We start from the raw sequence: 11,896 nt of genomic DNA on the forward strand, positions 1-11,896 counted from the left end.
ATTATTCCCTTTTTTTAAGGAAGTACATTTCTACAATTAGGGAGGTGAAATCAAGAAGCATACAGTCTCTGCTGGTCTTTCATAAACAATAAAATATTAAGTGGTTTTATACTGACTGTGGCATGGCCTCAGGCCCAGGCCTAGGTGGTTTTGTTTGGCTGTCCGGTTGAGTTCGGGCCTCATCTGATATTGATGAAGAAAGAGGATATGCATAGTGAAATTAGTTCACCAGAGCTTATGATGCTGCAATTTCGTCGGGCTGTTAATGTGTTTCCTTTTCACTATTGCAAGCAAACAGTTCTTAAGAATTTCAGGTCTATATCAGTCTAAATCAATGGCTCTGTTCCAAAACCGTCACACATGGGCAGCTGCCTTCTATTCTGAGGCAGTATTGTAACTCAAATGGAACCTGATTTGGAACATTCTATATGGACTGTCATTCCAAACCAGTATGACTTGGAAATGAATCGTGACCATTGACTTCCATTGTATAGACCAGAAAAAAAACAACTTAGATTAACATGAAGGTGAGCAAATTATAAAGTTGTTCAAACATTTTAGCCCAAACTACTTGTTTGCTTATGTCTATGACGAATCACACAGGTACCAGACTACTCTGCAGGCATACCTATCCGAACCAGCCAAAAATAGTCCAAATATAAACACTTATGTCTACTGTAGTGATTTAGAACAAGCCAAAAACATGGTTTGAAAAATGCCTTCATGTTGTGCTTGTTTATATACATTTTATAAATTGCAGCTTTAATGTTATTGGGATTATATAGGTAACTTTATTGTATAATAGAAGGTCAGGCTGTTTTATGCAAAGTAATTAAATCATAACAGCTTTCATAATCAGTTCAGTCATAATCTCATATAAGAGCAGATGAATTGATATTTATTAGCCTATGTTTATAGGCTAATAACTATAGTTTATACTATTGATCTCCTGCCCTGCCGCCAGTGGATTAAATAAGTCTTGTTTAGAGTTCCTATCCTCAGGTTTGATGTTATATGATAGATGCTGATTCAACCATAAGTTCAATGACACCATTATTGTTTTGTTCCAAGACTGGTTATGTAAGATGTCATAGGTTGGCAGATCAGGCAGGCGTTCAAAAGATTATCATGCTAGCTCTCCACTGCTAACTGGATGAAAAGCAAGATAATACAAAAATAAATCTGTGACTCTCTTACTTATTTATTTTTGTTTTGAGGAACAGTGTTCTCTTGTCTAATTGAGGAAGTGTTGTTTTGTTTAGCCTGTGGCACCGCTGCTAGACATAATCAAGCAATACTAATGATTCACTATATAGTGGACTTGTTTCAAAAAGCATGAGAGTGCTTGGTTTCAGGGAAACTTTCAGTAAACCACACATCTTTATCAGCCATGACCACTAAACCGTATGTATTGATCATTTTTATAAAACAAAGTCTGCTTTCACATCAGATGATATGGGAAAGTCATTAATTCTGTGGCACACTTGGGCTGAAGAAGAGGCTCTTGCCTTTATTTACAGTATACATATATACATATTGGATTGTGTGTGTGCCATACCCGCTGTATTTTAACAGCTGTGAACACTCCCCATTAACATAACATCCACGGGAACTTTGGCTTCCTCACGTGCAAAACAAGCAGCAGATCTGCAGCTATACAGCAAGAGAGTGAGAACGAGACATAAAAGGGAGAGAGACACTGGCCCTAAAAACAGTATTTGGACACTTAAGCCAGACTTTAAAATGTTTGAATGTCATTGTTTTAAATAGAAGTAAACAGCATTTGTTGAATGAATATACCACAAGCACACTTTTCATGCATAATATTTCACAAAAAGAGTTTGTTAAGTTTAAAATGATTAAAAAAAAACATTTATTGTTCAAAATAATAGCATCTGGAGACTTCAGTATCTGGTCGTGACACTGTCTGAACAACTAGACGTGTGATTACTCAGCGAAAACAGCTGTGTGAACCTGGGGTGAACCCTTAACATCCAGTAAATATTACCTTGATTCCAGCTAAAAATAATTACAGTAGGGTCTAGAAGAAGTATGGTTAGCTCTCAGAAAGTAGTTTTTTCATTTGTTTGCCTCTAACACATTTGACATTTGTATACAAAAGCTGTAATGTTTAAATTTTTGCTTCTGTAAAGATTTTTTGAAACACGTCTATTATGTTATTAAGGTTTCATTAATTTGATTATTGTCTAAAATAACATCTATAAAACTAAAAAAATGTACAATGTAATTTATTCCTATGATTGCAAAGCAGGATTCTCTGCAACCATTACAGTCTTCAGTGTCACAGGATCCATTCATAATATAAAATCCTAATACGTCGATATAGTGCTCGGAAAACAGTTCTCAACTGAGAGGAATAACATAATGGCCATCTGATTGATTTCAAACACTTGGTTATAGTTCCTGTCATTTCGTTTTTATTTATTATTTAGCTATTTTGTTAGGGCAAGTAAAAAATGATGATAAAAGCAACGCTTATTGTTGAGTCCTGAGTGAATGCATATGCGTGCTAACATACTGTGTAGTTTGTGCATTGGGAGTGCCATTTCCTCTGACTGTCTGGATGTGTGTGTGTGTGTGTGTGTGTGTGTGTGTGTGTGTGTGTGTGTGTGTGTGTGTGTAGTGTACACTTGTATCGGTGTTCCTACTGGACCGCACCTCCTTCAGGAAGACAGATGCAAGACTTAGCTGCTCCAATCAGTCCAGTTCTGAGAATTCCCAAGCTGAACTGAGCTAGACACAGAGAGGAACATGGGAAGTTGGGTGGGAGAAATGACCAGTGACATAGAGGATATAAGGATGAAAGAGTGAGAGGAAAGGTGGATCTGATAAGCACTGTTTAATGGATATACATTTAGTGTCATGAAAAGGGCTATTGAGCCTAAGCACAGTCTGTAGTCATTACTTACAAGATTTTGATAAATGCAAGCAAATGTAATATAACATTAAGTCAAACTAATGATGAGTATTTGACACTTTAACCAATGCAATTAACTCAAGTTAAAGTCTTAAAAATAAAACTGATTTTAGCTCTGCATCTCCCAAAGGCTTTTACCTCATTGTGGAATACTTGTGCATTGACCAAAACAAATTATGATCATGTTGTGATCTTTATGTTTTTATGGCATGTGCTGTTTTACAGTTTGTTTATGGTGTTTTTGATGTTGTGACAGTGACCTGCACATTTTGATGCAAGAATAACAACAGTTAAATAATCCTGTATAAATGTATTCTCTCAGCGTTGAATATTTTGGACCCTGCGTGCAAAAACAACTGACCCAGAGAGCCCATGCTATGCTAGTCTAAAATATGATGAATAATAAATAATAAATGATTAAAGCTATATATTTGAATTCTATGTCCTAAGTTATGCTAAGTTCTTATTGGTCACACGTAGGATACTTGCATTGACCTATTTAACAATGGGGACATGTTCGGACATGTACATGGATTTAAACAAAATCAAGTTTTGCACAATTTAACATTAAAAGTTGATAACTAAAATCTAAAGTTGTATGATTACTGGAAACTAAGAAAGAAATACCCCAGTATTTTGCTGAATTACTGTTTATTTGCCTGTTCCTCTTTCCTGTTGCAATATTGACTTTAAAAGGGATCTTTGTTTAACACAAAAAGAATAAGACTTTAATCAGTGTCAGAATAAATCAAACAAATTGCAAAAACAGCAAATGAGGAATGTGAGTCAGTGAAAGCATGTCTTTGCCTTCTTTTTATTATTATTTTTTTTTTACATTGTGCTTATTGTCACACCATGTGGTCTAAAGTTCAAGGCTGCAAAGACTTTAGTCAGCTTGCAACACTTTTTTTGCATACAGAGCAGCAGATACATTCGGCCATAAAAACATATCACTCCAAGTCATCGAACAGACTGAGAAACAACTTCATTGCAAAGTTAGACTACTTTTTTCTTTCAGAGGCACTACGGTGGGGGAGTGAGGGTGAAAAAAACAGATTGGACCCTGAAACTGTTGTTCTGCTCTCTGATTGGCTGACTACTGTTGCTAGGCTTATGTCTTTTGTGTTTTTTTTGCTCTTTCTTCCTCCTGTTCTCTGATAGGTCAGGATGGAACTGGTTCAGACGAGGGCTGTGTCAGGCAACTTTTCTGCCACTTGTTGAACATCCGAAGGGTTGTGGTTTTAGCGTGGCTGCTCGTTCAGTACAAGAAAAACAACAGCTCAGAGACACACATTCACACAGAGAGACACTTCTACAAACACACCCTGTTACACAGAAAGTGTTCACACATAATTTCACTGGCAGAAAGTTATGAACAGAACCAGAGTTATTGGCAGAGGTTGGCTGTTTTTCTCACAGCTCCAAGAAATCAGCGTATATATATATATATATATATATATATATATATATATATATATATATATATATATATATATATATCATGAATAGAATTTCACATTTGAGGAAATACTAAAGAGATCTCCATAGCTTTCCTTATTTAACATGTTACAAAACATAAAATCATTTGTTTATTCTTCTAAGAAGTTACAATGCTTAGATGCTTAAATTACTTCATTAACACACTAGAAAAATGACTTAAGACTTAAGCTTATCTCGTTGAAAGCTATTATTATTAGGTTAATTTTCGCATTGTGAATGGAGTCTTTCTACTTTTTTGTTGTCTATTTCCATAGATATAACCAACTGTGCAGCTGAGCCCAGTGTTATGATACGGTGTGGGTACAGTAAAGCCTGAAGTTTGTTCTCAGATAATAGTTATGGCTCTTTTAATAAAGAGAGGACGGGGTGCCCTGGGGGAGGTGGGCGCAAGGCAAACGCTGACCATTCTCTTCTGTAGGTTTGCTGAGCCATAGGGCTCAGTGGGCCTGGTTGACCACCCCCCATCACCAGAGAGAGTGCTGACTCCTGCTCTGGTCTGTTTACACCCCCTCAGCCCCTCGATGTAGGACGGTCCCTTCAGACACAATGAACATGCTGAATAGCTACTCTTCATCTCGTGAGCAATGCCAAATCCACACGCTTTGACAACCTTCTGCTCGTGCACAGGACTTTAATTCATGTTTGTTGAGCTTTATTACTCCAAAATATTCTAATAGCGCATTTCAGCATATAGATGGAAATGTAAGGAATTTTGCTTCATGCATGACTCTTTAGTTGTAAATTCAGTAAGTTGGTAAGCTAAACTGTACAAACTAAATTCTAAAGTGCATTGCATTATCTTGACTTTTTTTTTTTTAAGTTTAGTCGTTTGAAAACCAAGACACCTGTAGAAGATTTTTTCTTCCTAGAAAATAATCAATTTCCGAGCCAAAAGCGTCACTTTATCTATTAGGTGCCTTGACTTCTCCCCTGTGGGACATATAAGGCTGACGGCGAGAATTGATCTTGGCTTGTTTTTCACTGTAGTCCATGCCGTCATCCTCATTCACCTTGCGGGGCTTGTTTACTGCGGTTCACATTTGCTCAAGGAAAAACACCCCCCTCCCACTTGCTTGGGCTACTTAAATTTGTCCCTTTCTCCGGGCAGTTGGAACGGCAGGAGGTAACAATGTCGTATAAACTGGACAAATCATGATTATGTAAATAGGTTTATTGGAAGACCGAGTTAAAAGTCTGTTAAGTATTAACCAACATTAGAAAGCTTTTCCAGTCATACGTCTGCAGAGAAAAAAAGCAAAGCAAAACTCCCTATCAATAGTGCATTGAGATCAGCTCAACAATTTGTAGACAAATTCCACATAAGTCAGTTAAATAAATATATTAAACGTTTTAAATGTTTATTTCACAGCAGCAAATAAATTCTGCTTTTTGCTATTGTTCATGTTGTTCCAAGACTGATTTTCTTGTGTGAAACAAAAGGAAATGTTAGGTAGAACGCTAGACGGTCACTATTAAGTTTGATTGCATTTTCTATCCCATTACATGGCTATCGTTCTTCTTAACATATTCTTTTCATTAATGAAAGGGGTTTGCAACGACGTTAGAGAGCATAAATGATGACAGAATTTTCTTTTTTGTGTCAACTACCGTTTTAAGTCTCCTGTAGGCGCAAGTCTCGTTTAACCCCGCCCCGTTGGCGTTGATTGGGCAACGTAGGTTGTTTTCGCAACGCGATTGGCTACCGGGCTCGTCAGTCATATTTACAGCCTGTTATTTACCACAAGAGGGCTAGGAAAGAGTGGGTATTCTGCTCGGGAGCTTCAACAGCTGATATGAACGGGTAGCGTAACCAAATGCCTCAAGGAACAACGGGAGCTAAAACAAAAATTAGATAGTCGCTCAAATTTTTTATTCAGAAGCAGAACAGCGCAATATGAGGCACGCATCGGCATCTAATGAAACTATGGAAAACTCCTCTCTCACCATGACAGACTTGTTCAAAATTTGCACACATTGCGAGCGGCTTAGTAAAAAGGTAAGAAAGCGAATAAGAGCTTGACATCGCGTTTATCTAATGACAGATTTGCTTTTAGTTAACCCGTTTTGCTAGGCTGCTTTTGGCTGGTTTTAAATATTGTCCGTTTATTGAGTCCGTTTGCTGCACTGCAGTCAGTTCTTTGTACTTGCATCATGAACACTGCTGGCTTGTTTTTCTCATTCTTCTGTCATCGAATCAATAGACGCTTGTCTTTTATCAATGACTGGCCGTATTAAAGTCAGTGTCACATTATCTAAATGCTGTTTTTTTATTATTATTACTCAAACAACGCATTAAAATCATATATGCAAGATAGCCATTGTGTGGAACTGATGTATGTTGCTGCAAGAGGACAGATTGAATTGCTCTCGGCGTCAAGTTTAATAGCGTTAAATAATGTATTTTTCAACGATTGCTTGTATATTCTTGTCCGAGTCAGCTATTTCGGTATGATTATGTCACTGGTATATTGCTAACTCAGACAACCTTTTTGTTCATTGTGAATCCAGGTTGTTTTGAATCATTTTCTTTGTGCGTTTGACAGCTTCTATAGTATCAATGACAGATAAATGATGTTCAAGGTCTGACTGTTGCTACTGATTGCATTATGTATTGTGTTATGCATAATGAAGAATTTCTTTTCTAGCCCATGCCAAAGAAAATTCTAGAACCAGCCACTGATATTTGCGCTGAGGATGGATGATGTTTTAAAGAGCTCTTAGTCTGATGCCAGGATTTCTTAGATATAATAGTTGTAGTTTTATGCCAAGTGCTTCTCTCGGGTTTTGACACACATGTTGATCATGTAATCATGTTATTGGTTTTTTAGGACGTTGGAGTGCGAATCCCCAGACCGGTGGGAAACGGACCAAGTAGATTCATACCAGAGAAAGAGGTTAGTGTTAACATAAACCTCGCTGGATTTAAAATTGGCATGAATCTGTCTCCAGCCATTTTAATCAACAAATTTAACACACCCCCACACACTTTTTTGGGGCATTAAAAGCGTTTATCGTCACATTTTCTAGTGTAACTATTTTAACGGTACAGAATTCCCCAGGTTTACCTCGTCTTTATTCCTCTGTTGTCCCAGATACTTCAATTCAGTAAATTGGATGAAAGAATACAGTCGATTTTTGAGGACGCCTTTGCAATGCTCGGTCGTCTTGACAACATCTCCTTCGTGATGGGGTTCCATCCTCAGTATCTGGAGAGCTTTCTTAAGACACAGCATTACCTGCTTCAGATGGACGGCCCATTGTCTCTGCACTGCAGACATTACATAGGGATAATGGTGAGACTGCAGTCTGTATTTCGGCATACAGCTCAAAAGTTGAATTGATGGATTTTTCTAAATTCGTATTTGTCTTTAACAGGCTGCTGCCAGGCACCAGTGCACGTATCTGGTCAACCTGCACGTGAATGACTTTCTGCAGGTCGGAGGTGATCCCAAGTGGTTAAATGGTCTGGAAGAAGCCCCTCAAAAGCTGCAGGCTCTTGGAGAGCTCAATAAGATCCTGGCCCATCGCCCGTGGTTGCTCACCAAAGAACACATTGAGGTATGATTCCACAGTCTCACATGGATGTTAGGCTACTCTGACAAGCATAATGTTATTGTACAATGTATAATGTTTTTATAACTATTAGGTATTACCTCAGTCTGGTTTTAGTAGGTATGAATTTTATTAGATGTAATGCAGTTACAATAATATGTGCCAATTAATTGGTGCTGTGTTTTTTGGGGCAAATCTGAAAATGTATTTAAAAGTGTATATATAGTGATTTGGATGATCCTGTACTATATGTATGAATCTAATTAAAAGTATGTTAGAGTCTGAATAAATATTAGTTTGGATATTATTGGGGGTGCCTAATGTACAAAAAAAATTCACGTAGAAACAACTGTCCCGTTTGTATTTATTTAATAGTATAATGTATTATTTCTTTGGAGAAAAAAATTGCTTCACAGCTTAATATTTTAATATTTTAAAATATTTGTCAAATGTTATAATGTATGATTAAAAAAAAAAAAAAAAAAAAAAAGTCCTTACCTTAAAAAAACGAAAACAATATAACAATCAATATTTTACTTGATTGTTACGACATGAGTCAATAAACTGAACCCTTTCATGAAAAATGTTTTTCAAAACCACCTGAAACCAATACTAATACCAAGAGTACATTTCTAAGAATTGGATTTCTCGAATCTTTTTTCTTTTCTTTGCTGTGGACACTAATAGAGTTCTTTGAACCTCTTTTGTAACAGCGTCTACTGAAGGCAGAGGAACACAGCTGGTCGCTGGCCGAGCTGATCCATGTTGTGGTGCTACTCACACTCTATCACTCTCTGGCCTCCTTTACGTTTGGTTGCGGCATCAACCCTGACATCCACGCAGATGGAGGACATACGTTCAGGCCTCCCTCGGTCAGCGGTTACTGCGTTTGTGACATTGCCAATGGCAACGGTGCTCTGGAGGAGATGTTTGGGAACCAGCAGGTGAGGGAAATATATTCAAAGGAGATTCTCTAATATTTGATAGCCGTACTAAAAAGGGATCTGTGGAATGCATGGAGTGCAGGGTTCCGATTCCTGACCGTACAATGTACATAAACATGTTGACCTAGATTCCTGTATGCGTGTGTTTAGATGTCCGAGTTGTCTGGTGAGGTGGAAGTGCTGATGGAGAAGATGAAGCAGCTCCAGGAATGTCATGACGAAGAGGAAGCCAGTCAGGAAGAAATGGCCACTCGTTTTGAGAGGGAGAAGACAGAGAGCATGCTGGTGGTCACCTCAGGTAAGTTGCCTGTTTTTATTTTTGTTTTTTTTTAAGTTTCATACAACAATTTTTTCAGGACGACTTGCATTAAAAGAACGTTTTGGTCAACAGAGGATGAGGAGTGCGTACCATCCAGAGATGTTTCACGACACTTTGAAGACCCTAGTTATGGCTACAAGGACTTTTACAGAAGAGGAGAACATGTACCCACCCTCAGAGTGCAGGTGAGAAGAAACTGTTGCCGCTGGCATTTAACAGGGGAAACTAAAAAATAAAATAACTAAAAATATGATATTTTTTTTTATCCTTCACAGGACTATAGTTGGGAAGATCATGGATTTTCCCTCGTTAATCGTCTGTATCCGGATTTTGGACAGCTTCTGGATGAAAAGTTCCAGATCGCATTCAATTTGACATACAACACGATGGCAACACACCAGGGTGTGGACACGTCCATGCTTCGCCGAGCCATCTGGAACTACATCCATTGCATGTTCGGGATTCGGTAAGTCTCTCCGCTTTTTTTCATTTCTTAAGACATTATTATTAGATGTTAGCCATTTTATTTTTTATTGAGGTTTTTTCATTCTTATTGCTGAGGTATTTTTTTCTCTGTCTGCAACAGGTACGATGATTATGATTACGGAGAAATTAACCAATTGCTAGACCGCAGTTTTAAAGTCTACATCAAAACTATGGTGCGCACTCCAGAGAAGATCACCAAGAGAATGTACGACAGCTTCTGGAGGCAGTTCCAGCACTCTGAGAAAGTAAGAAGCACTGTAGACGAAAAAAAAAGAAAAGATATTTAGAGGTTAAATCGACTCGAATTAAGCGCTTTTGTTTTGTTTTTTTTCAGGTCCACGTTAATTTGCTTCTTATGGAAGCGCGCATGCAGGCAGAACTGCTCTACGCTCTGAGAGCTATCACCCGCTACATGACATGAAGTGCTGTTCTTGTCTACCTTCATCATTTTTTTTTACTGTTGTTGACATTGGACACTTAAATAAATGTAAAAACAACAAAAAAATGGAAAAAAACAAAACTGTGGAAGAAGAACGGGCGGCAGTGGACGGCGAGGACAAGGTTGTTTTGTTAAAAGAAGGAAAAAAAAAAACACAACAACTGTCAACTGAAGCTACTTGCTGAATCACTTGTGTGGCTGCTCAGCCTGCAGTGCCAAAACTGGCCACTGGGGGGAGTGGGGCCGTCTGAGCAGAATCCCTCTAGTGTGTAAGAGGACAAGCTGAGACTGCGAGCTTCTGGAGGCCAGACCTCTTTAGTATTTCAAATGCATCTGCGATAAGATGCCACATAATCATATCTTCTTTTTGTGAGATGAGATTTAAAAAAAACAAACACAAAAATAGCAACTCCAGCGCCAGTGCAGAAAGACTGCACTAACATGACTATCTATCTACTAGTTTTTTTTTTTTTTTTTTTCATATTGTTTTATATTGTTTTTATTTTTTGTTCAGCAGTGGCTAGAGATAGAAGCATTACTGATTTTGCATAAACGCGTGCCTAGTCATGCGCAGCACTGGCAACAGATGCTGAGGTGCCGTCTGTTCATGCTGCTTTTCTCAACTGAGAGGCCTCAAGACACCCAAACCATCACCCATTTGTATAAGCTAATCCAGGAACGATTGTGTCAGTGTGAGTGTGAGAGCGCAATTCAAAAGTAATAGCTGTCTGAGCCCATGTTAGAGTTTACTGTAAGACACCACTTTGTTTCATTGTGACATTTCCAATGTGTGAATGCTATTGGGGGTATAGAGAGAAAAAAAATCCGAACATAGGCTCTTTTTTGGGGTTTCACGCATTAAAAATATCAAAGCACTTTTAAAAAAAAAAATGTTAAGCTTCAGCTTTTATGTAGCCATTTTGTTTCGATGACCGTTTTCTATCTTTTTTTTTTTTTTATTTGTGTTAGTGACTTTCAAAGCGGAAAGGTCTTCCTTTTGTGATGTGCTTCCTGTTGCTCTGATCCATCCGCCTTATCTGTCTTCCTTTGAATGCACGGTCATCTTAACTCCTTGTTTTTGTTTTGGGGTTTATTATAACTAAATACCTCCTGTTATGTATCCTTAAATATCTAAGTGCTGTCTGGTGAGCAGAACTTCGTCTTACGTGGCTGCCTGTCATGCGCTACAATCTGTACAGAGCTAGACGCTAAACCAGGCGACCCGCACGCTTGTTCTCATTATCAGAACTTTAACCAGTGTAACTAAGCAGTTTTGTTTCGAGAGTGCGTGCGTGCGTGTGTGTGCGTGCGTGTGTGTGTGTTTCTTTTCAAGCGGGGTGGATTCTCTGCTGTCTTTTTTTGTTTACTAAACCAGTTAAGTACTGCATTCTGATGATGGCAGGACTAGAGGGATGGTACTTTTTCTCTTGGAGGTGGATATGAGGAGGTTTTAAGTCAGACTTGAGAGACTGATGTCAGTTACTGACAATTTTATAAGAAACTATTTGTTAAAAAAATAATAAAACATGGTATTTCACTGGTTGTATCATTTGTAATTTAATCAAACTTTCGGTTTTCTTCTCAAAAAGTCAAATCGGGATGATGCATTACACCAAACGTCCAGTATTAAATAAGATTTGAACACTCCAAACATCTCATACCACAAGAACTGAAGGTTATTTTTGTGCTTAATAACAACAACACGCTTTGAAGGTATA

General features: G+C 38.0%; 1 protein-coding gene across 2 annotated transcripts in view; it reads left to right on the top strand.

The window, feature by feature from the left end:
• Positions 1 to 11,715, top strand: part of sesn1 (sestrin 1) — a 36,161-nt gene extending 24,446 nt beyond the window's left edge. Inside the window, exons 1-10 of one of the 2 annotated variants that reach the window (XM_043218833.1) lie at positions 6,192 to 6,434; positions 7,267 to 7,332; positions 7,531 to 7,731; positions 7,814 to 7,996; positions 8,704 to 8,934; positions 9,085 to 9,232; positions 9,326 to 9,438; positions 9,529 to 9,719; positions 9,840 to 9,984; positions 10,074 to 11,715. In XM_043218833.1, the coding sequence (XP_043074768.1) occupies positions 6,333 to 6,434; positions 7,267 to 7,332; positions 7,531 to 7,731; positions 7,814 to 7,996; positions 8,704 to 8,934; positions 9,085 to 9,232; positions 9,326 to 9,438; positions 9,529 to 9,719; positions 9,840 to 9,984; positions 10,074 to 10,160 (1,467 nt within the window). In that variant the 5' untranslated portion in view covers positions 6,192 to 6,332 and the 3' untranslated portion in view covers positions 10,161 to 11,715. Of the gene's footprint in view, positions 1 to 6,191; positions 6,435 to 7,266; positions 7,333 to 7,530; positions 7,732 to 7,813; positions 7,997 to 8,703; positions 8,935 to 9,084; positions 9,233 to 9,325; positions 9,439 to 9,528; positions 9,720 to 9,839; positions 9,985 to 10,073 lie in introns of those variants that run through there. The other variant, XM_043218832.1, reaches the window with a different exon arrangement.
• Positions 11,716 to 11,896: the final 181 nt, after the last annotated feature.

The sequence above is a fragment of the Puntigrus tetrazona genome, chromosome 20, assembly GCF_018831695.1.
Source record: "Puntigrus tetrazona isolate hp1 chromosome 20, ASM1883169v1, whole genome shotgun sequence".
In the NCBI taxonomy this organism is placed as follows: Eukaryota; Metazoa; Chordata; class Actinopteri; order Cypriniformes; family Cyprinidae; genus Puntigrus; species Puntigrus tetrazona.